The 24,921-nt window shown below is 46.7% G+C and overlaps 1 protein-coding gene across 1 annotated transcript in view; it reads right to left on the reverse strand.

Annotated features, from left to right (window-relative positions):
- Positions 1 to 248: 248 nt before the first annotated feature.
- LOC144929319 (butyrophilin subfamily 1 member A1-like) overlaps positions 249 to 24,921 on the reverse strand; it is a 31,899-nt gene continuing 7,226 nt past the window's right edge. The window contains exons 2-8 of the mRNA XM_078848542.1: positions 20,422 to 20,541; positions 14,412 to 14,759; positions 12,938 to 13,219; positions 10,920 to 11,024; positions 8,178 to 8,198; positions 4,239 to 4,265; positions 249 to 1,004 (exon numbers count right to left, since the gene is read on the reverse strand). Of these exons, the coding sequence (XP_078704668.1) occupies positions 481 to 1,004; positions 4,239 to 4,265; positions 8,178 to 8,198; positions 10,920 to 11,024; positions 12,938 to 13,219; positions 14,412 to 14,759; positions 20,422 to 20,521 (1,407 nt within the window). The 5' untranslated portion in view covers positions 20,522 to 20,541 and the 3' untranslated portion in view covers positions 249 to 480. The remainder of the gene's footprint in view (positions 1,005 to 4,238; positions 4,266 to 8,177; positions 8,199 to 10,919; positions 11,025 to 12,937; positions 13,220 to 14,411; positions 14,760 to 20,421; positions 20,542 to 24,921) is intronic.

Raw genomic sequence — 24,921 nt, forward strand, 5'->3', positions numbered from 1 at the left:
TTTATTTTCCTGTGTCTTTCCCACTCTCCTCCCCCGCACAGATCATCCCCCTTGGCTGCTCCCTTCTTTCCCCTGATTTTATACATTCCCCTCTTGCTGCCCCAGCGACATCTAATCCCACAGATCTGCACAAAATGCGCCCAGCTGCTGCAGAGCTTCCAGCTTCTCCCAAAACCCTGATTGATTCATGCTGGGTCCCTGCCCCCCACCTCTGCCTGCCCCCAGCCCGGCTGTTAGTTCTGCCCCCTGCCCAGCCCCCGCCTCTGCCCCTCAGGGCCCCTCTGCCCCTCCTGCAGCCCCAGGGGTTCCTCCTCCTCCCCCTCTGTCTCCTGGGGCCGCAGGGAGGGAGGGGGAGGAGCTTCCAGGGGCCATAGAGATGAGGGGCCAGGGGTTGGGTAGATGGGAGTCCTCCAAGGTCATAGAGACTAGGAGCTGTGAGGCTAGAGAGGCTGATTTCCGGTTCCCCCTCTGCTGTGGGTCTCAGGGACGCAGTCGGAGCCGGGATCCCCCCACCCCCACCCAGAGCCAGGGGCGGATTCTCTCCCCAGGGACGGAGCCCGGCGGGAAAGTGAAGATCGGGGCCTCGGCACCAGCATCGATAAATGTCACCTGCCCCCGGCCACAGTCCAGACAAACCCAGATCCTGCTGGGGGCCCGGCTCAGGGTCAGGGGGGTCGCAGGGGAGGTGAGAGCCTGGAACTGACCCCCGCACCACTCCACTGCCCAGATCCCCCCCTCAGGGCTAAGGCTGATCCCTCCCTTCCTCCCCACAGACTCTCTGGCCACCCCCACGGCCCAGTATCCCTCACCCCCCACCTCCACCTCCACCTCCCACCAATGTCTCCCCGCGGTGAATCCCTCACAGCCCAGCACCCAGCGCTCAGTGTCAAATCTCTCAGGCTTGTTGGGCAGATCCTCCTCTGTTTCTCCCCGGCTCACACTTTTCCCATCCTCAGACAGGACGAGGTCGGGATGAGCCGTGTCTGGATCCAGAGTCACATTCGCTGGGGAGAGAGAATCAGAGTGTGAGGGGCAGAGCTCGGCTCTGGGGGAGGGTTTGATGGCGTCAGTGACAGAATCTGCCCCAGCTGGGGAGTGACTCAGGGAATCTCCTTCCTCCAGGATTTACCCCTCAGCTCTGAATGGGGAGCAGCTCTGAGAGGTCAGCACAGTGCAGGGGAGAGTCACGCCCCTGGCAGAGGTGGGCCAGCCATGCAGCCAAAGGGTCACTTGAGCCAGGTCTGGGACTCAGGCTCTTTCCTGTCCTGCTCCACATCTCTCCAGGGAGGGGACTAGAGACCCAGGTGTCATGGGGGCCCCACAGAGTGGTGAGAAACTGAGCTCCCTCTCCTGAGTGCTCACTGACACGCCTCACCTCTCCCTGCAGTTTCCCATCTTAAACCCCACGTTCCCAGATGAGAGAGAGCATTGCTATGGGGAGAGAATAGATGCCTCCCATCCCTGCACCCTCAGCCTACGTGAGAGCAAGGGGAGTGCTGGGGGAGAAGGAGCACGAGGTTCATCTTCCCGTCTGACTCTGGCAAAGACCAGACTAACTCAGCAGACACATATTAACAGACACACACACCCCTCACTCACTCAGCCCTTGCCCAGCGTGGAGCAGGAGCGGTGACTGCAGGCATGGATGGCCTGTGCTGGTGGAGGGTCCAGCCGGGAAATGAAAGGGTCTGAGCGGGAAAGGCAGCCTGACCTGCAACTAGTGAAATGGGGGCACTAGGACCCTGCGGCAGCAGATGATGCAGGGAGGTAGCAAGGAGCTGCAGGGGAGAGACAGGGACACTCTGCTCTGGGGCCCAGGGAGGTGCAAGGGGGGCAACAAGGGGGGAACAGGGGACACTCGGAGGGGGCACAGGGACGGGGTGGGGCCAGGGGGAGACCTGGCCCCGAACATTGGTGGAGCCGGGCCCTCAATATTGCTGGAGCCACGAGCCCATATAACTCACCGCTGCGGCTTGCCAGTAGGGCCGTAGCAGGGCGTATCGGCTTCCTTTCACCTCTGCTGTTATTACCTGTAAAGCTCCTTTCTCCACTCCCGCTACCCTGCTGTTCTCTGGCAACATATTGTGTCCCTGGGGTTGGCCCATTAGCCGGTGTCCCGTGTGTGTGTTTTATGATACAATCTCCAATTCCATGATCACACACTGTTTTTGCCACAGGACCCCTGCCTCATTCTTTCACTGCCCAGGATGGATGCACAAGGGGTGAGAATTAAGGGCGTACAGGGCAGCATAAAACTAGCATTTCCTAACTCCCAAGTGTTTTACATTTCAACTTAAATCATCTTCTGTTCAGGGGGGTTGTGCAATATTCTGTACTTGTATCATGTCCCCTCTTGCTCCTCTCTTTTAAAGGTAAAAATCCCCTGTTTTCTCAATCTCTCCTCGTGCTGATTCTCATTGCCTTTCTCTGAGCCCCCTTTTCTTCTTCGGTACCCTTTCTGAGGTGGGGTGAGAAGTACCCAACACAGTACTCCCGATGAGGGCAAAACACTGATTTCTATAACGGCTGTATAATATCTCCATGTTGTTCACCATCCCCCTTTTATGGATTCTCAGATTTTGTTTGACCTTTTCCCCAGAGCTGTGCAGTGAGCAGAGGGTTTTGTCAAGCTGGCCACAGTGAATTCCAGGTTGCATGACTGAGGCCTTGGCTACACCTGCACGTTACAGCGCAATAGAGCCGCCCAGAGCGCTCTCCCTCACTCCCCGTCCACACTGGCAAGGCACGAAGAGCGCTCCGACTCCCTGGCTAGAGCGCGGCTGGTCCTCCACCTCCCCGGCAGGGATAAGGTTTGCTGCGTATTGGGTGAGACTCTGCAGCGTCAGTGTGGACGAGGAGTAACGTTACAGCGCTCTGATTGGCCTCCGGAAACGTCCCATCATCCCATTAACTGAAGTGACCGCTCTTGTCTTTGTTGTAAACTCCGGCTGGAATGCGGAAGTGGCCCTTTCAATGCTCCATTTTGGAGGCCCGGCTGCTTATCAGCTCGGAGAAACAGCTACTGTTTGCTTTGAGTAACTGGAGAGAGAGGCGGGGTCTGAACTTACAGACAGCGTGCTGACACACTCTCAGCACCCCAAAACCCACTCTCTCTCCCCCCACATACACACAACACACTCCACCCCACGCCCATTTGAAAAGCACGCTGCAGCCACTTGAATGCTGGGATCGCTGCCCATAATGCACCGCTCCCAATGCTGCCGCCAATGTGGCCACGCCCCTGCGCTGTCAGCTCTCAGTGTGGACAGACTGCGGCGCTTCCCCTACTGCGCTCTCCGAAGGCTGGTTTAACCCAAAACTCTCTACAGCTGCCAGTGTGGCCAAGCCCTGAGCTGCTGATGCACTTATTTTCAAACCCTGTAATGTGAACGAGTTGTTCAATTTTTTCCCTCCATGATATGTTCATTTATCACCAGGGCACTTCGTATCCCACCAGGTTTTCCTTTCACACAACTTGGCAGGAGAGAGGTCCCTCTGAACCGCCTCACAGCCTTCACTGGACTTGACTAGCCAACCTCAGCTGTGGCCCCTGGAAGAAGAATCATTCCTCACAGGGACCACTCCCGAAATCCCCTGTGCATCCCTCTATTCCTCTCCCACTCCCTAACCTCACCCCTCCCCATACCACTTCTCTCCTGCCCCATCTTCCCCAAGGAATTCCAGAGCGCACACTGGCTCTCTCTGTGCCCTTACTGGCTTCTCATGCAGCTTGGATCCTGCCGTGTGTCTGGGGGGTTGCAGTCAGTGTGTGATGGGGTCTCGGTATCTCTGTGTGTGACCTATGGGGGTCTGTGTGCAGTGAATGTGCTAAGCCCTGCTGGCTGCCATGTACCTGTGCCACGGCTAGAGCGGCAACAGCAGCTGTCTGGGCACATGCAACCCTGTTAGGGCTTCTGAAAATTGAAATGAGCAGCCTAGACATTAACCTGGCCCCGGCTAAGCCCTTTTTCCACCCCTCCCTCCCTGAGCCTCCAGCCCCATCAGGGACTCTAACAGCATCTCGCTGAGAATCCTCTGAGCTTCCAGTGGGCACAAAAACTCCTTAGGCGCCCAAAATCACAACATTGGCCAGACAAACCTTTGAGTCTTTTCACCTTAGTACAGAGCCATCCCTGCCCCAAAGAGCTAGTGAAAAATGTTAACTGTATGAGAAAGAGGGACTGGAAGTCTCAGGGCAGGGAAGTTTTGGATATCGATGCAATAGGAGCTGTAGTTACCTGGGCAGACGATGTTTCTTCTCCAGTCTGAAACCAAACACAGAGAGAGGGATGAGAACTCAGCTGAGCGAATGCAGGAAGACCAGGGCTCTGGGATGAAGAGCAGCTGGCTTAAGCTGAACCCGAGCAAGAGCAAAGTGATTGAGAAGCAGGGACACATTTTGAAGAACGAGATGAGACTCTGCCCTTCATTTCATTGAATTTGTACAGCCCCCATTCACCAAAGTCGAGGTGCAAAGACTAGGTGACCAGGTAGCATCAGTGTCTAAACATCCCAGCTCACTTGGCCCAGGTCTACACTGTGGAGGGGCGGGGGCGGAGGAAGATCGACCTAAGATGCGCATTTCAGCTATGGGAATAGCGTAGCTGAAGTCAACGTATTCAGGTCGACTTACTTCGGCGTCCTCACGGTGGTGAGTCAATCGCTGCCGCTCCCCCGTCGACTCCGCTTGCGCCTCTCACGGCGGTGGAGAACAGGAGTTAACGGGAGAGCGCTTGGGGATTAATGTATCCTGTCTACACTAGATGGGGTAAATCGACCCCCAATAAATCGATCGCTACCCACCAATCTGCCCTAGGAAACTTTACATCTTGCTGGGGGCAAGAGTCTGGCCAGTGATCCCTGGATCTGCCACCGGCAGGCTGGGTTACTGTCGATCACTGAATCCACAGCTGAGTGTGAAGGCTCCAGCTGGTACCGAATGCAGCTGCCGGCCTTCTCCAGGGCTTAGGCCACAGTGAACCCATCAGGCCCACGTTCCAGTCCCTTCACTGGCTCCCAGTCCCCTTCTGATGCCAGTTTAAGGCCTTGGTTTTAATCTGCAAATCAATTAAAGAATCCAGCCCCAGCGGAGGCTGTTTGTGAACCGTCCAGGTAGGAGGCTACAGAGGTCCCTGCTCCGCCCCCACTCCACCTCATTCCACCCCCTTCCCGAAGTCCCCGGCCCCACCCTGCCTCTTCCCCTCCTCCCCTAAGCGTGTCACATCCCTGCTCCTCCCCTTCCTTCCCAGAGCACCCTGAGTGCCGTGAAACAGCTGTTTTGCGGCAGGCGGGAGGCACTGGGAGGGAGGGGGAAGAGTTGGTCAGCGAGGCCGCCAGTGGGCACTGCGGGGAGGGGGGAGCTTGGCTGTGGATGGGTGCAGAGCACCCGCTAATTTTTCCCTGTGGGTGCTCCAGGGCTGTTGGCACCTATGGCCAGTGGTGAGAGCGATAGCAGCAGCAGCAGCAAGCCAGTTGCAGAGGTGCAGGCAGCAGCGGACACCTTGCTCAATGTCCCCCCCAGCAGCACACACACACACACACACACACACAGATGCCTTTCAGGGGTGGGAGGTGAATCCATGTGAGGGCACCTCTGAACTCTGGGTCTTGGCTAATTAAGAACAACCACCTGTGAGTGGGCTGCAGCTGCGGGAGAGGGGAGTGGCATGTTACAGGTCATTCACTCATCTGATTTTCACACAGCAAGATGGGAAACTGAGGCAAAGGACACTGCCCAATGTACTGTGCCCACCAGTGTTTGCTTAGGGTCACATGCTTTCGAATCATGGCTGTGGTGTTTTCACAAAAACAATGCTGGGTTCCTTTTCCCTTGTAATAAAAGTTTTCTTTTGTTGTAGTCAGGGTGGGTGAGTGGGAAGTTTTGTCTCTTATCCTGTGTCTACACTAGCACTTTTGTCAGTAAAACTTTTGTCAGTCAGGGTGTGAAAATGTAGGAGCAGGATTTTATATTTGTACTATAAGAATTAATGTGTGTCTTGATTTCATTTTACCAGCCACCCTTTTTGAATAACAGAAAGAAATGACCCTCTGGGACATTGGTAGGAATGCATTTGACAGACTGACAGTGTCTGTACTGATGTTAAGGCAGGGACAGACCAAAACAATCCTTATGACTGATTATGGTCACCCTTTTGTTTTAGGATAAGTTATAATGACTCCTATGGTTTCCTATATGTATTACAAATTAGGCACTGTCATAAATGTAAAGGGAAGGGTAAACACCTTTAAAATCCTTCCTGGCCAGAGGAAAAACCCTTTCACCTGTAAAGGGTTAAGAAGCTAGGATAACCTCGCTGGCACCTGACCAAAATAACCAATGAGGTGACAAGATACTTTCAAAAGCTGGTGGGAGGGAGAAACAAAGTCTCTCTCTCTGTCTGTGTGATGCTTTTGCTGGGGACAGAACAGGAATGGAGTCTTAGAACTTAGTAAGTAATCTAGCTAGATATGCGTTAGATTCTGATTTCTTTAAATGGCTGAGAAAAGAAGCTGTGCTGAATGGAATGGATATTCCTGCTTTGTGTCTTTTTGTAACTTGAGGTTTTGCCGAGAGGGATTCTCTGTGTTTTGAATCTAACTACCCTGTAAGGTATTTACCATCCTGATTTTACAGAGGTGATTCTTTTTACTTTTTCTTCTATTAAAATTCTTCTTTTAAGAAACTGAATGCTTTTTCATTGTTCTTAAGATCCAAGGGTTTGGGTCTGTGGTCACCTATGCAAATTGGTGAGGATTTTTATCAAACCTTCCCCAGGAAAGGGGGTGTAACGTTTGGGAGGACTGGGGGGGAGGGGGAAAGACGTTTCCAAACGGACTCTTTCCTAGTAATATACTGGTTAGACGTTTGGTGGTGGCAGCGAAAGTCCAAGGTGAAAAGGTAAAATAGTTTGTTCTTTGGGGAAGTTTCAACCTAAGCTGGTAAAAGTAAGCTTAGGAGGTTTTCATGCAGGTCCCCACATCTGTACCCTAGAGTTCAGAGCGGGGAAGGAACCTTGACAGGCACTCTAGTTAAATATACATTTCTTTGTTTTAAGGTTTAGTAAGTAAGAGACAGGATCTTGTATTGTCTATGTTAAGGAGATTCAAAATAAACTGACACTGTTTGTATTCTCAAAGATCTCTATAAAAAGACTGTTTGTGTGATTGAGGAATGCACTCATCAGAAAAAAATAAGGTGTGAAGGCCATTGTTATAGCCAGATTGTCAGGGAAGAAGGAGCGAAGAGACTTAAAGACAAGGCACATCCATAATGAAGAAAGGGCAGATTGACGACCGTGAGGTGATGGCTGGCACCCCTAAAGACAAGTGATTAAATACAGGATGACCCTCTCGGAGGTGTATTGGAATGTTCACATCAAAAGATACACCAATTAAGAAGTAACTGGTCACAAACTGACACAGCAAAATCCATGGACTTCAACAGAGAAAAAAGACTATAAGAACAGGGTGTTTTGCCATGAGACTTTGGGTGCGTCTTGCCACACTCCAGGAGCATCAGATCGCGACCGACAGAGCCCTGCTCCCCTCTGCAACCAATCTGGCTGGCCACTAGATTGATCCAGACTCTGGACTGGTAACTATAAACATCAACTGGCAGGTATGAGTGTGTGTGTGTGTGTGATTGTTGAAAAGCATATGCTAACTGTTGTATTCTTAATAAATGCGGTGTGCTGCCTTCTTCCCTATAAAGATCCTGTGTGCTTTGTATAGCATAACAAAAAAAGCACACCCGACTGACAAAAGTTTCACCAAAAAAAGCACCGGTGTGGACAGTGCTATATTGGCAGGAGACACTCTCCCACCGACATAGCTACTGCCGCTCGTTGGGGGTGGTTAAATTATGCTGGTGGGAGGTCGGCATAGAACAGCTACACAGGAGACCCGATTGCAGGGCAGCTGCAGGGGTACGGCTGTGCTGCTATAAGCCTTAAAGGGGCCACTATACAGCCTTAAAGAGGCTCAGGAGTTAAATTTGCCCAGATTATTGGGTGGGGTCTCAAGGTTTTTCCGTTTTGTATTGCTAAGAGGAACCCTTGACATTGAACCCAGTCCTTGGTGCTGCCGACTCCACCTGGCAGAAGGGTGAGACATCGAGAGATCCAGAGATAGTTTCAACAGCACGGAAAAGGCTGCATTCGAGAAATAGAAACACTCACCAAGTTCTCTTTGAAGATCATCTAGGTAACAAAGAAAAAGAAACAAATACACACTAATTAAGTGCATCTCTTCTAGGATGGAATCAGCCCCAGCCTCCCATCATGCAGCCTGTCCCTCACAAACCCATTGATCCAGGCTATGGGCAGGGAAACTACGGAGATCCTCAGAGAAGAGTCCCTTTCCAACCCACAGGCAGGGCACGGAGCACCTGCGAAGTCCCATAGGGTGTGGCTACACAGCAATTGAATACCCCCAATTGACCCATGGCAGCTAACTAGGTTCACAAGACATGCGCTGGGGGCCTGTAAAATTGGGGTGTGGACATTTGGGCTCATTTTGTGTCTACACTAGAGTAAAGTGTCAAAAAATAACTGATTATCTGCATGGACTTACAGTTCTGAAAGTTTTGAATTCCCAAGGGAATTAGGGCCAGATTTTTAAAGGTATTTAAGTTCCTAACTCCCACTGATTTCAATTGGCATTAGGTGTCCAAATACCTTTAAAATGCTACCTTTAGAGCCCATTCCCACTTCCTTGCATATTACGTGTTCCCATTCACTTTGCTGGGAGCGTTAGATGTGCACGGAATGTAATATTTGTCCCTAAAATTATCAACATTATTCTTTTAGTGATGTTTTCCTTGTTGGAGAACAGGGCACAACACTTATTGATTTCTGTATCATGTTTGCCTAAAAAACCCCCAAAAAACAGATATAAATATAAACTATTATTAGGAGCATTTTTCTCTTGGATATACGGTTGTCTGAGTTTTGTGAAAGTTAAATGTTGTGTATAACTTTTCATATTACCATTTGGGGTGAAATTGATCAGGCTTAATCTCATCCCAAGTTCCTTTTAACATTAAATGAAAAAATGAACAACTCCTCCTCCAATATAATTACACACAAGATCCACATTGGACCAAATTATTTACTTGTCAGATGAGGCAAGAGGACATTTGAGGGCACAGAGTCCTCCTGGTCCCCCATGTCATGGTGCCTTCAGCACCATGTGGATTTCAGCCTCCGAGAAGATACATTTCAAAGAACATTTTCTTTCTGATTTTCTCTTACCCACATACTGAATAATTATCAATACATTATCCCTGATATTTCATGTGATTTTCAAATTGATCTCTCTTTAATAATTATCATCATAAATAATAAAACAGCAAACAACTTAATGGAAAAGGTTCTATGTGGAGAAAAATTGAACTGACTGATTTTTCCAAGATGTTTCCCTAAAGAAATGAAATGAAGCAAACAGATGGAAATACAAGTTATTTAAGAAGATTTTCAGTTAATGGAAAATTAAAGGCGTGTTTTCATGATATGAACGCCTGATCTCTAAATACCAAACATTTCATTCATGTTTTACTACCCATGTGGCCACACTAGAGTTCAGTGTCCAACAGTAACTGACTATTTTCAAGGATTTACAACTCTGAAAGGTTTGAATTCCTTATGGAATTAGGGTCTGATTTTTCAAGGCATTGAGGAGCCTAACTCCGACTGATTTCAGTGAGAGTTAGCTCACCATGTACCTTAAAAAAATCTAGCCATTAGAGCCCAATCCTGCTTCCTTGTATTATCTCTCACATTCCCATTGGCTGTGCTGGGAGCTCTGCGGGTGCAGACTGGAATTTCTGGCCCTCAAATTATCAGCATTATTTTTTAATGATATGACTTGTGCATTCAGTGCTTAATCCTCCACTCATTGAAGTCAATGGCAAAGATCTAACTGATGTTAGTGATGCAGTATCTGGGCTTTCATCTTTTTCTGGTTAAAAAAACTCCACCCCAAAAATTCACAGATAAACAAAGAAATACCCTTATGAGGAGTCAAATTTGTACAAAAGTTTTACTTGTTGGAGGAAAGAGCACGCCATTTACAGATTTCTATATCCTGTTCTATATCTACAGATTTCTATATCCTGTTCCATTAAAAATAAACAGAAATAAATATAAATTCTTATTAGGAGCATTCTTCCCTTGGTTATACAGTTCTCTGCATTTCGTGAAAGTTGCACAGTGATTATACAATTCATGAGCCTTTGAGGGGTTTCATGTTCTCTACACCAGGAGAAAAAACTTTCCCTTCTCCACCTCTGACTTCTTGTTTCTCACCAGTCAGAACTCAGGTTAAGGCTCAGAGCTCATGTCTATTCAGACCCCTCTTTTCCACTGTGTATATTTTTTTAATATTATCTATTGGGATGAAATTTGCCAGGCTTTGTCTCATTCCAATTTCTTTTTAACAGTAAATGAAATCACAGACAACTGCTCCCAAAATAAAACAGCACACAATCTTTATGGGGACCCAACTCTGTCCAAAATATTTACTTATCAGAAGAGGGAAAAAGACATTAACTAATTCCCAAAGTCCATGGGGACTGAGGAGGGAATAACTGCACAGCTGGGTGGGAAGTGAGCAGAAAAAAGTGATGAGTGAAGAAGGTTTGGGATCAATCTCCCCCCCTTCCCCAAGCGCTCCATTCAGCTTAACTGAGGCAGTTCTAGGGGAGAAATATTCTGGGTCTGTAAAGGGCTGATGCAGATCACTGCCTCCAGGAGCAAATGGGAACCTTAGTAACATTTCCTTCCCTGTGCTGCTGCGGGGAGCACAGGGCAGGTCTGTGCTTCCCCTGCTTGGCCCAGTGTAAAATTTCATTCTTCCCTTTTTTCATTTATTAGAAGAAAATTTCTTGTTAATTTCACTAAATTTTCCCCTGTGACGTTTACCTTTTATTTTAAATAGATAAACAGTGAGGCCAATGAAACCAAACAAAACCAGCAGGATCACACTCAGAGCCACCATCCATGGATTCACCCTCGGGAAAAAGGAATCTGAAAAATAAACCCACAGGCTTTGCATTAGTTTGGAAGCAGGGACAAAACTAATTTTTTTTCTATTGCACGTAAATACATAAATAGTCCCCAGCAGGACGTAGGTGAAGTAAGAGTGAAAACATGACCCCCCCATCCCCATACTGCACAAAAGACCAAACCTGATTTTAAAAATTACTCCAACTAACACAGCTTTAGCACTGATTAACCAGTGAATGAACAGGCCTGGTTTGATTCATGGTATTCAGAGCTTTATTGAGTTCAGGGGCAAATTCTCTGCTCACAAAACCGCATTGACTTCAGTGGAGTTATGCCAGCAAACAATTTGGACCTCACTGTTCAGCAACATTCAGAAATTGCAAGAGTAATTAGAATGTTTTTCATAGATACTGAGGTCAGAAGGGACCATTATGATCATCTAGTCTGACCTCCTGCACAATGCAGGCCACAGAATTTCACCCACCCACTCCTGCGAAAAACCTCTCACCTATTTCTCAGCTACTGAAGTCCTCAAATCGTGGTTTAAAGACTTCAAGGAGCAGAGAATCCTCCAGCAAGTGACCCGTGCCCCATGCTGCAGAGGAAGGCAAAAAACCTCCAGGATCTCTTCCAATCTGCCCTGGAGGTAAATTCCTTCCCGACCCCAAATATGGCGATCAACTAAACCCTGAGCATATGGGCAAGATACACCAGCCAGATACTACAGAAAATTCTTTCCTGGGTAACTCAGATCCCACCTCATCTAACATCCCATCTCAGGCCATTAGGCCTATTTACCATGAATATTTAATTTCCAAAATCATGTTATTCCATCATACCATCTCCTCCATAAACTTATCAAGTTTACTCTTAAAGCCAGATAGATCCTTTGCCCCTGCTGCTTCCCTTGGAAGGCTATTCCAAAACTTCACTCCTCTGATGGTTAGAAACCTTCATCTAATTTCAAGTCTAAACTTCCTAGTGGCCATTTTGGTGAGTCACTAATAATTTCCCCAATTATTTCGATGAATCATAATTGCAATGAATCCAAACATTAAGTGCTAGAAATTGATTCATCTTCTTTTGCTGGTCTTGTGTTTACAGCATTTACATCATCTAGCCAGGGTGGGCATTTCAAACATGCCTAAGGCCTTCTCCACACAGGATTCATGCACTGGTTTAGTGAAATTGGTGTAACGCTCATGCAGTCATTGTTACGTTGATTCCACAGCTGACCACGTAACAGGACTCCCCCAATTTAACTAAACTGATTGACAAAACTTTAAACTGTAAATCAGCTGAAGAGTGTCCTTTATCCATTTAGTATAAATCAGTAAGGAACTGACTTACACTAAAAGCACAGGACACTCTGAAACTGACAGAAGAGCGTTTAGACAAGAGGTTTCATCAATAACTCAGGAGATAATCAGGGCGGCTTTTGTGTAGACAAAGGCAAAGTGAGTTATGAGCACAAGTCCTATTGAATGTCAACAGAAACAAGCCCACATCATTTGGTGACATTTCATTAATTGAAAAGGTAGCAAACAAACGATGGTGTAAAAATTGCTACATTCAAAAAAATCACTGAGGGGAAGTTAAGTTTTTAGGAATAAACTCTTTCAAAATCAGTCTCTCTCTCTCTTTTTTTTTTTTAGAAGAAATATTCACCAAACCTTGAAAGTAAGAGTTTCAGGAGTATCAGAGTGAAGATTAAATTTACATGAAACCCAAAACTCTGATAACTCTGAATATGCAAAATTAAGGCAATCAGATTGCCTGAGTTGTGACCCTGTTAAGGTTCTAGTATCTGAACTTCTTTGTTTTTATGTAGGTTGTAAAATATGCACAACTGATGCTTCAGTTCTTTGTTTCCTATGTTTTGTTTTGTTTCTGATGGAGGTAATTTCAGTGTGTGGGTTTAGCTGGTAACTGACCTGCTATATAAACTGTTGATTCCTTTTCTTGATTGAGAATGGTGTTCCTGATCAAACAGGACAGGTTCTGGTTTGAACGTTCTTTTATAATAATAGAATTTTCTGTTTCAAACAGGCCACTATCCCCGAGGGATTTTGCTTCAGAGAGTGATGGTAATTCTTGCCCACTGAGATCTCTCCAAAGAACCTTGGGCTCTGGATACCAACCAGCCGATTGACAAACCATCCGGATCCCTCCATCCTGGTGGCTCTCCACAGAGATGAGAGGATTGGAGCCCAAACCTAGAGGAAAATTACATAAATGTGTGATAAATCAATGGGGTAACTTAACAGCTAAAAAAGGATGAGTGATAGATTGTGGATCCATTACTCCCACTCAAGATCACTTGCTCATACAGAAGGGATAAATGAACACTGGAATTTCTGAATTCCCAATACACATGGACACAGGAAAACATGTGAACAAATATTTAAAATAATTTCACTGAATAAGGAGAGATATTGTCCTCTCCACCCAAGAGCAGTGGAACATTGAACACCTTTGGAAATCTGGCCACTTCGTTTAAATACCTAGTGGGTTATGAATTTTTCAAAAAGCCAGATTTTAGTATATTGGATAAACATTTTGTTTGTTCTCTTTTTAAATCAATCAACCAATCTAACTGGCTCCATGGTTCCTGTGTCAGAGCAGCAGGGGACAAACATTCGGCCTCATCTGCCAGCGGTAAATACATAACTTGTCGTCCCTCCCCCACCTTTATGTGGCCTCAGCCAATGAGAAAGCTGCCACTGATTTTGACTACACCCCTAAATAACCACCAGTAGTGACCACGTCAGAAGGCCTGTACACCTGGCAGTCCCACCTCAGCCAGGCCTCAGAACGATGGCAGAGGAATTGGAAGACCAGGGGCCGTCCACACGTGAGAGGTTCCAGCAGCGCAGCTTCACCGCTGTGGTGCTTCAGTGTAGACACTACTAACCCCAAGGGCAGGACTTCTCCTGGCGTCCCAGGTGATACCCCTCTCTGAGAGGCAGGAGCTAGGTTGACAGAAGAATTCTTCTGTTGACCCAGCCCTGCCTGCATGGGGACTTAGGTCAGCTTAGTTTTGTCGCTCATGGGGCATGTGTTTTTCACACCCCTGAGTGACCTAGTTCAGCTGACCTACTCTTCTCGTGTAAACCAAGCCCATATTTGTCCAGAAGTCTTTTCCCTCCTTTCTCTCCCTCCTTTTGGAGTTAGTCAAGAACATCTTTTGGGAAAGGAAATCTCTTGACCATTCTGAAAATGTCTTTAATAAAACGTTGGGAAAGTTTTCAGCATATTTTCCAAAGTGTCTGAATGTGGTCGTGTGCTGAAATCTAGTCACCCTGTGTTACTCTAAAATAATTCACAAGTTGCTAGTCACAGTCATTGCAGTAGAAAAGAACAAAAACTGCAGCCCAGGCTGAGATAATACAGACAAGAACAGCTGACCTGCTATCTTCAGTTCCAATAGGGCTTCTTCATAAGAAGGACCATCTTGAAGAAAACAGTGGTATTGTCCTTCATCTGAGCGTCTGATATTAAGAATCTGCAAGGAAACATTCCCATCTAGGATGCCATCTTTCAAAAGCTCCGTCCTTCCATGATAGTCTGGCATCTGCTCTCCATTCTGATCCTTTCCTCCATGATACAGGTGCACAACTGAAAAGAACTCAGATCGGAACCATCTCACCTCCATGTTCTCAGCGCTCATCCTGGGGGTCAGGTGACAGGGTAATACAATGTTTTCACCCACAATGGCAGTGACAGGGTGACCAGGACCCATCACTCTGAATTCAGCTGTGAAATACACCAAAGCAAAAAGAGAACAACCTCAGAGAGAAAATAAAATATAATCATGACTCATTCAATAGGTTCAAACTTTCCAAAAATTCAGCCTGGGACAGACACCTGGTATGCAAATTTCCAGCCTGAACATTGAAAATTTGGCACAATAAGAAACAACTGAAAAGGTGGGTTAGGGGGGAAGAGTTACATTAATAAGTGACAGGCCAGATCACGTATAGGTGTCACTGGTTACTCCCCATATATTAATTTGACATGCCACAGAGCCATTTCAGTGCCCCGTGAACGGATAGGATGACCTGAGTATATACACTGTGTACCTGAGCTCTGTGATCTGTTCCGACCGTCACTATATTTCTGATGTGATTTCTCAGCATTGGTTTTAATATGAGAAGGATGAAAAGATGAAATCCTGACTCCACTGAAGTCAACAGAGATCTCCCAGAATTTCACCCTAATGTTTTGGGACCCGGCTTCTTTGGAGACCACCACCTCTCACCTCGTATGAGGACACAATTTTCATTGAGATCAGCTGAGGTTCTTGAGTTAACCTCCTTTGCCCCCCTCCACCTGTATTTAGTGAGACGGGGTTACTGCCAGGACATTTTCAGTCAAGGGTCTTCAACTCTGGGACCCACGTGCCTTGACCTCACTGAGCCAAATCAATTCAGCTTTAGGCCAGTTGGCCTTGGTGTCTGAGAAAGGATTGGGTCACAGAGGATGCAAGCATGTGAACTAGGATGCTCAGCGTGACCCGAGGTGCGTAGGGCAGCCCACAGTGGAAATGCCAACGTCAGGGAAGGCTGCAAAAAGGAGAGCAGATTCTCCCACAACTGGTGGTTTACACTATAGTTAGATTCACCAACCAGTCACAAACTGTGCTCCTGATCCCCCACACTGGTTATCAAGAAAAGAAATCACACAACCCCCTTCACTGCATCTCAGTCTCTGGCTCCCAATCAGTGAATAGGTTCAGTACAGTGAGACATTACTGAAAACTCCATTCACTTTACAAAATGTTCTTTTAATTCCTTAAAGGACTAGACACATTATCAGATCAATACTAGTTTGAATCTTACCCAAAATACCATGCTGCCAGCCAATCCTTTAGTATCTAAAACTAAAGATTTTATTAGGAAAGAAAAGGAACGAAAGAGAAGAGAGTTGTTAAATGGTCAAAGCAATCAGATACATACATACATACTTCAGAGTCCACATATAAGGTTTTTAGCAGCACTGGTGAGTTTCCTAGCTTGTAAAGTCCCTCTGGAACACATCCACACCTTGGATGGGTCTATCAGTCCTTTGTTCAAAGTACCAGTTTATAGAGAATTTACTCCAGAGGTGAGAATCAGGATTGAAGACAAAACGGAGAAGATATAGCTGCCTTTTTATATCCTTTGCCATGTGGCTTGTACATCCATTGTCCCAAACACAAGCTCCCAGCACATGGGCATGGAAAGGTATTTGGAGTCCCCTGTCCACAGGCATATCCCTACATGTCCTCCTGACTCATAGGCAGAGACCCTGGCTTCTCTCAATGGTTCATTGTACAGCTTATTGCCCTTGATGGGCCATCAAGCAGGCTGGATAGTGCTGATGCTGGTCTGCCTGGGAGTGTCACCCAGATGCACAGCACAATTTTGAGACACAAATATACCACACATATCTATAGCTTATGATACAAAGATGATACACACCTGTAAACATGATGATCATATTTAGCAAACCATAACATTGCTACTGATGCCTTACATGGCATATCTTGTATATGATTTATTGTGATTTTGTAATATTGGTGTCAATGATATTTTAAATGGTCACCCATACCACATCACACTCAGATACGGTTGGAACCCGACTAAAGGAGTTCTTTGAGTGAAAGCAGGAGCCTGGTGAAACTGTCTGGGCATATGCATATGATCTCCAGGAGAGAATGAGCAAAGTGGAGCGGCAAGAACCTTGACAAGTTGGTCCTAAAGGAGCAATTGGTGCTGGGGCTCCGGGATGATTCCCTCCGCCGTGAAATGAAAAGGAGGTTTAAGGAAGAGCCTGGTAAGAAGTTCCATGAACTCATGCCAAACCCCTGTACAAGAAGTGAATGCAACTAATTGGGAAAAGGTCCTACCCCAAAACACAATTAACATTGGGAAGTTTAAGTGAAGGTATCCAAAAACTAGCCGTCCAACAGGAGGAGATGCTGCAAGAGATGACTGAGTTGATGAAAGAAAAAAATCCCATTAGTATGCCAAAATATCCAAGGACATCGGGATCCCGAAGATCCCCACTGAAGGACGAGCTGGGAAGGTACACCTGTTACATTTGTGAAAAGCCAGGGCATACTAGCCAAGAATGTCCACTGAGAAGGAGAGCAGAGTCCCAGGCACTCGAAACCAATGTGGCACCAGGAGCGAGTGGTCCATCTACAGTAGAAGGCCAAACAGTGGCAGAAGGATTCCTAGGCCTGTCCTTCATGGAAAATCACTCTGCATACAGTATTGAGGGGAATGTGGGCAGTGCCAGCATATCTAGCGACTTCTTTAAGTGAGTATTTGGAGACTGTCTAGCTGCTGAAGTATGTATAGTAGGAGTGAAGACCAGATGTTTGTTAGATGCTGGCTCAGAAGTCACCACCATTTCTGAGTCGCATTTTCAAAAATATTTGAAGGACAAAGAGCTGACTATGCACAGCACAAGGTTTGTACGTCTAACAGCAGTTAATGGACTGGCAATCCCAGTGGTGGGGTGCCTCGAAGCAGACATATAGTACATGGGCCAGACACTGCCAGGGAAATGCATCTTCATCCTGAAAGACAAAGCCTCTGAAGAGAGCCATATGGAAGAAGGAGACCCAGGGATTCTAGGAATGAACATGAGTGAGCTGAAGGAGCTGCTCTTGCCAGGAGAAGGAACCAGGAGGATGAACCGTCATGAGCACTCTACGAAGAATGCTGTTCTGAGTAGACTACTGGCTCCAGTGGAGAGGCAGAATCATTCCCTGGTCCCCACAATGCAGATTGGAAATGTTAAAGTGGGCAGAAAAGGGAAGACCACTATTCCCTCCTTGGAGATGGAAGATCCTTGATGAATGCTGCTGGGTTCAACAAATATCGAGTGCTGGTAGAGCCTACATCTGGGTCATGCCTACCTCATGGAGTCCAGTCAGCTAATGTTCTGACTAGTGCCATCAAAGGAAGAGTACCCGTGAGTCTTCTAAACTCAAGCGTGAAGGCTCTGGAGTTGAATCCTCGGAACGGAACAGCAGAGGTACACCAGCCCGAGGAGGTGATCCCTCAGGTGAAGGCAAGATTTGAGGAGAATGGAAATGAGTTGCAGGTGACAAGGAGGGAGAAGGGAGAACAAGTTACCCTTACTCAGGAAAGATGTGGTGGGAGACTACCAGTTCCAGTTCAAGCAGCGCTCAAGGGGCTGGTTCCTGCACAAGTGGCTAACTTAAGGGCGTTGCCAGAGAAGCATCAAGAACTCTTTTCTAAGGCTGAGGTGACCAGTTTCCATGACTGGGTCAAAGGTGTCCATGACAGCCCAAAGACAGCTGGCGAAGCTGCTCTCAGCACAACTAAAGACACAGCCCAAAGTAGGAAAAGGACTTTTGATCGCAAGTACAATGGAGCTCTCATCAGACCTGGTGACTGTGCACCAGTCCGTAACCATAGATACCGAAGGCTTAATAAAATACAGAAGTGGGAGTCGAATCCCCACATTGTAGTTGCTCAGAACAATCCTGAGCTGCCAGTTTACGCCATCCGGCCTGAATGAGGAGGTCCTGAAAGTGTAGTGCATAGGGACCAGCTAGAACATTGCCTTCTTAGTCCAGTCGGGGAGCACAGGAGGCATAGGTCAGTGTGCCCTGAGGAGACTGAAATCAGCTGGGGGATGGTTCTAGTCCCACAAACTGAATATTGAGGGGAACAGAGTGGGCAAACCCAAACCCTAACGAGAATGGCCAGATCCCTCAAATTGACCTGGTGTTACCAGGAGACAGAGAAATAGAAATTGTTGGTAATGAACCATCAATCTGAAGAAGGTCCCAGAGAACTACTAAGGGTGTACTGCCTGTTAAATTTAGAGATAATTCTGTTATTGGTTCTATGTAGTGTTTTAATGAAAATTATCCTATATAGTAGGAAGAAGTAGACATAGAATGTTAAATATGTTGAATGTTCTTTTGTTAATTTTTATATGACATGATGCTGGTATACAGTACGTTCCAAACATGGGGCCTGGATGTACCGGTGTGAATATTGTGGTTGTAGTGGCAGAATTTTAGCAAGGGGAATGTAAGAGGATTGTTGGCCCATTACTAAAACTCAGTGAGGGTTTTTGGTTGGCTAGCTCCCAGTATCAAAAGGAAGGGAAGCGTCGATGGGAAATCAGGACCCTGACACTGACAGTCCCCAGGAGCAATGGGGAAAGGCCAATGCTCCAGGTCAGCCTGACTGACAGGGTGGGCAGGCTAAGGAGCGAGTCAGGTGGCCAAGGGGGTCCCATCCTCCGTGTGAGCTGAAATCGCCTTGGACAGACAGAGTGGGGCTGAGCTAAGGAGAGAGCAGGGGCCCAAGCTGACCTGGGGAGCCAGAGAACCAGCCCAGGGAGCAGGCCAGTGTTGGGGGCAGAGTCACAGAAGCAGCCCGCAGAGCAGACCTGTCCTGGGAGGAGAGCTTCAGCAACCAGAGCCAGAGAATCCAGAGAAGCAGCCCAGGGGGTTGGAGGCAGAGCAGCAACAGCACAGAGGAGAATGAAGCTGGGGGCTCGTGTAGTCTGGACTCGGGTGCAGTGAGCAGCTAGTGCCAGCAGGGGAAGAGGGGACCCTGGGCAGAGGGCCCACGCAGGGAGACCCCATCAGTCAAGGGTCCCTGCAGGCCAGACTGGGAGAGGGGTCATAACCCCATTGGGGATGGCCAGATGCTGGGAAGAAGGGTCTTGCCACCTAGAGCCTGAAGGTGTGTGGCTGCCGCCAGAGCAAGTGTCCAACCCGCAGCATCCCTGCAGCACAGCCAGGGCCTGAGAAGGGGGTCTGGGACGTGTGAGGAACAGATTGTGAACGTCCCTTCCATTCCAGAGATTACTGGTTGTGATGTTCCCTGCCACAGAGCAGGGTTATGTGTTTTCCTTTAACCTTTCCCATTTTTCCTTATGTTTTTTAAAATTGATTGCTGTCTAACAAATTGTATTTGCTTTAAACTGTATGTAATGATCAGTGGGTCAGGGAAGTGTCCAGTGCAGAGAGAGCCCCCCAGAGTAGGGACACCCTAGCCCCTGCCCTAAGTGACCACAACAAGGTTGGGGGTCAAGCCCCCCCCACCAGAATCCTGGGCCCAGCTTTGTTGGGGTTATGAGGACTCTGCCACACAGGAGAGTGGAAGTGGAGCCCTCGAGGTCAGGCAGGCCTGTGGGTGAAGGGAGTGGGAGCGAGGACTCGGATCCTTTCGCTAGCCCATTTCACCGGGGTCGTGTAGAAGCCAGGAAAGTTCCCCACAATAGCAGGACCATTTCCCCACTTACACTGATCTTGCTGTGTGTTTAAATTTACACATTGTGAGTAGTTCCACTGACTTTGAGTTAAGCATGTTGTTAAGACACTTCAGGGGCTTAAATAAATCCTCTAAGAAACAGCAGACACAGGGCGGATTCCTACCTGATTCCATCTTGTGAACATAACAAGTAAGGAAGAAAACAATAAAACCAGGGAGAGGGGAGCTGGCTCGGGAGCTGTGGCAGAATAAGAGAATCTTCATCTTCTTCACTGTCACTTGATCTAGACAATAGGAAGAAGGAGGAAAGAAAAGTATCATAGTGAGCATAACACCAATTAACATTAAATCATTAAAGTCAAGCATTAAAGAGGACACAGTAAATAAAAAAGGAATAAATACATTATTAAGTGACCTCTTTCATATTACGGAGTTAGAACAACCATTGCCTTAAAATTGAAAATGTGTTTCCTTTAGAAGTCTGATTTTGTCCCATCCTTAGAGAGAGAGAGAGATTCCTGATCAGACTGGATGATCATGATGGTCACTTTTGGCCTTAAAGTCTTTGAGTAATTTCTAAGCATAAGCAAGAGTTCCCCAGGGCTTGGCCTGGGTTAGCCCTAAAGGATATATGGAGCTTGCATATTACAGCAGCTTCTGTTACATGCATTTGTGCTCTCATGTTTACCTGCTTTAACCTTGTAAAAAATGCTCAAATTTCTTTTCTTAGTTCATAAATCCTCAGATCATTTACTATAGGATTGGCTACAAGTGTTGTCTTTGGTGCGAGATCTGAGGTACAACTTGTGACCTGGGATGCCTGGGGTAGCCCACACTGGAAATACCATGGTCAGAACAGGCTGCAAAAAGGAGAGCAAATACACACTAGTCCTGTGAGTAACACTGAAGTTCAACTCCCCAAGAGTCACAAACTATGCTTCTCATCCCCCACACTGATTATCACAAAGCAACAAAAAAGGAATCATACAGCCTCTTTATTGCATTCCAGTTCCCTGGTTCCCAATCAGCCACAAGGTCTAGTACAGAGAGAACTTATTAATGTTCTTCTGACCCCAAAGAGCCAGCCACATTACCAGTTCAATATGAGTTTGGATCTCACCCATAATACCTCACTGCCAGCCAATCTTTTAGTGTCTAAAACTAAAAAGAAAAAGAAAAAACAAGACGACACTTGTTAAGCACCCAAATACTTCAAAGTCCACTGGGGCAGGGTGCTGGTTGGGAACCCCTTCATCAGCTTCTGCCACTCCAGCCCCAGTCAAGGAGAATGGATTGGGGCTTGGTGATAGCCCTGTGCCTGCCTGCGTAACTGGCAACACATGCCCTCCTCATTAGCCTAGAGCTATAAAGGCTGGGAGGAAGCCAGAGAAGAGGGGCCAGGGCTGTGGCCGTGGCCGGCGCCGGCCAGGCCTGTAGGAAAAGTAGCTGTGAAGCCTGTGTATAGGTGGGAACTGGCAGTGGGAAACCTGTCAAGAATAAAGAGCATGGGTGTTGCATCGGATTGAAGTGTCCCTGACTCAGTGAAGAGGGGGGCCAAGGGGCTGAATACCCAGGGCGGCAGCATGGACCCTGTTTACATCCATATATCACATTCTTAGCAGTATTGGTGAGTTTTCTGGCTTGAAAGTCCCTCTGGACCACATGCACAGCTTAAATGGGTCGTTCGGTCATTCAGTCCTTTGTTCAGAACTTGGTTTGTAGCAAAGTTGCTCCAGAGATAAGAAACAGGAATGAAGACAAAATGGAGATGATGTCAGCATATTTTTAATATTTGTAATTCCCCTATTTGGAATAATTGTTATCATAATTGTAATTCTCCTATTTGAAATAATTGTAATTCTGCAATATTAATTTGCAGCTCTCCATAGCTGCTGATGGTGTCTGTGTTAAAGCTTGCAAACTGTCAAATGACTCTAAGTACCCTGTGAGCTGTTAATTAACTCTAAGCCATACTTTGTGATTAAGATTGGCGCTTGCAAACCTAAACCGCTCAATTGACTCTACTCTCTGTGAGTTGATACTTTCCCTTGCTTGTAACTGAGATGACGCTTATGAACGTAAACTACTTAATTGACTTTACTCTCTCAATTGCTTCTGCTCAATTGAGTCTTTGTAAACTGATACTTTATACTGGAGATTGACACATTTTGTAACAACAACCGCGGAAAGCCGTTAATTGGTGCGGCGCTCATAGAAATATCACATAGAGACTCCCACGCTCTATCGTTTGTATCAGGAATGTTAAAAGACAGGGAGTCTCAAATAAATAACAATACTCAGTGAAATGATCAATGTCTTTTTATTAAAAGTAAAGAATGTATGTGAATGAATGATTGGTTTTGAATAATCAGGGAAGTGCCAGCCTAGGAATTCGGCATCAATCAGCCAAAGAAAGCGCCAGGTGGAAACAACCAGAGAACTCCTGGAGGGCAAACTGGAATCTACCCGACCGATTCAATGGATGAAGAAGGCTGATGAGCACCTGACAGCCGTCCTGGAGCCGTCATGACTAACAATATGACAAAGCAATTTCCATGGACTGGCATAGGAATAAATTCCAATAAAAATGAACTCTAAGAACGGAGAACTTTGAGTCTCTGGTTCTGCCACCACCCTCCAGGAGCATCGGATGCGCATCTGACACGGACTCGGCTCCACTCTTGTGTACAGGCTACCTGGCAACTTCTAGGCTGGTAACTATAACCGCTATGCAGAACTTGTATGAATGTATATAGAGATAAGTAAGGAATAAGTAGTGACATAGCAGTGTGTGTTTATATTTTTTATTATATTTACAATAAATGTGGCATAACCGAACTTCGCACCCCTTGATAATCTGTACGTTATTCCCTGATAACCAGAAACATCGATGCTTAAACTCTGTACCGTTTTCTTTTTATTTTAACATCACCTTAATAAAGTTCTTTTGCCACGAGGCTTGTACTTCCTTTGTCCCAAATACAAGCTTCACAGTACATGACCCTACATGGCTCGCTGACTTATCAGGCGTAGTCCCTGGTCTTTCAATGGGTTTATTGTACAGCCAATGTCCCTTGATGGACCATCAACAGGCTAGGCAGTGCTGACGCCAATCTGTCCGAGGGTGTTACCCGGAAACACAGCACAAGTTGGGAAATACAGATATATCCTACATATCTATAACTCCCAATACAAAGCTGATGCAAACTTATAAACAAGATTATCCTACTTGGGAAATTATAACTTTTTCGCAGATACCTCACACAGCATAGCTGGTCAGATTCCTTGCAATTTTATACTGTTGGTGTTAAGAATACCATAAAGTGTCACCCCAGGTCAGTTGTGTGATGCTGTATGAAATATGGGAAAGTGACTAGTCCTTTGGGACTAGGCATAACCTGAATATTGGGGTGATTTTTGGTGTAAGGGACCATCTATCAAAAAGGTGGGCCTACCCAGGTGAAAGGATAGACCGGAGTACCCTATGCTAGGTTCCCATCTGGTCCCTGCCTATTGAGTTGGCTTTTGTGAATCGCACTTTAAGGTGCCTGTGATGCCCATGCATTGTACAGGGAGTTTAGGCCCCTAACTCAGCTTTGCGGGTCACAGGGCTGTTCCTGTGATTTTTTACCTGCCTAAAAACTAGGCCCTGTGATCTCAGCATTGTAACACCTGAGTCCCTTCACGGATTGTCCCCTGTGCAACCAGTCTCCTCTCCGCAGAGCACAGCTGAGCAATTCCTCATTGACATGGGGGTGTACAGGACAGAGACAGAGCACAGGCTGGAGAGTGACATCCCAGTAAAACCCAAACTCTCATCCTAGAGCCATGATATTCCAGGGGGAGGCTAGGGGGACAAAACTAAGTCAGGAAGCAAACCCCAGGACTTAGGGTGACCAGATGTCCCGATTTTATAGGGATAGTCCTGATTTTTGGGTCTTTCGTATATAGGCTCCTATTACCCCCATCCCCATTTTTCACACTTGCTGTCTGGTCACCCTACCAGGACTGCCCCCAAAAGCTGCAAAGTGGAACAAGACAAAACAAATAGTTTTTAATCTTTTATTTACAGGAAGTAACAGGGACGTAAAAGGAGCAGAGAAGGAGCTTTAATAATGACAGCGTATGGCAAGGAGATCCCCAGCTCCTAGAACAGTTTCCTTAATGGCACAAAAATAGCACCAATGTCCAGGAATTAATACAGGGAATTAATGAGTTACAGTCTCATTTTCAGGTTTCAGAGTAGCAGCCGGGTTAGTCTGTATTCGCAAAAAGAAAAGGAGGACTTGTGGCACCTTGGAGACTAACCAATTTATTTGAGCATAAGCTTTTGTGAGCTACAGCTCACTTCATCGGATGCATACAGTAACAGGTCATAAATCTCTCTGTCCCACTCATGTTCCCTTTCCTTCTCCCTTTTCCTTCACACCACCCTTTTCTACTCAGCATTTTTCTAGCCTTCACTTACTACCCCTGTTTATTTTCCTGTGTCTCTCCCACTCTCCTCTCCTCCCTCCCACAGATCTTTCCTTTTGGCTTCTCCATTCCCCCCCCTTCCCGATTTTATCCCTTCCCCTCTTCTGAACCCCTGTCAGGGATATTTTCCCATCACTCTTTTCATTTCTGTTTTCTAACATTTCTCCAGGACTCTCCTTTTATTCTTG

This window comes from Lepidochelys kempii, chromosome 14, assembly GCF_965140285.1.
Source record: "Lepidochelys kempii isolate rLepKem1 chromosome 14, rLepKem1.hap1, whole genome shotgun sequence".
Classification (NCBI taxonomy): Eukaryota; Metazoa; Chordata; order Testudines; family Cheloniidae; genus Lepidochelys; species Lepidochelys kempii.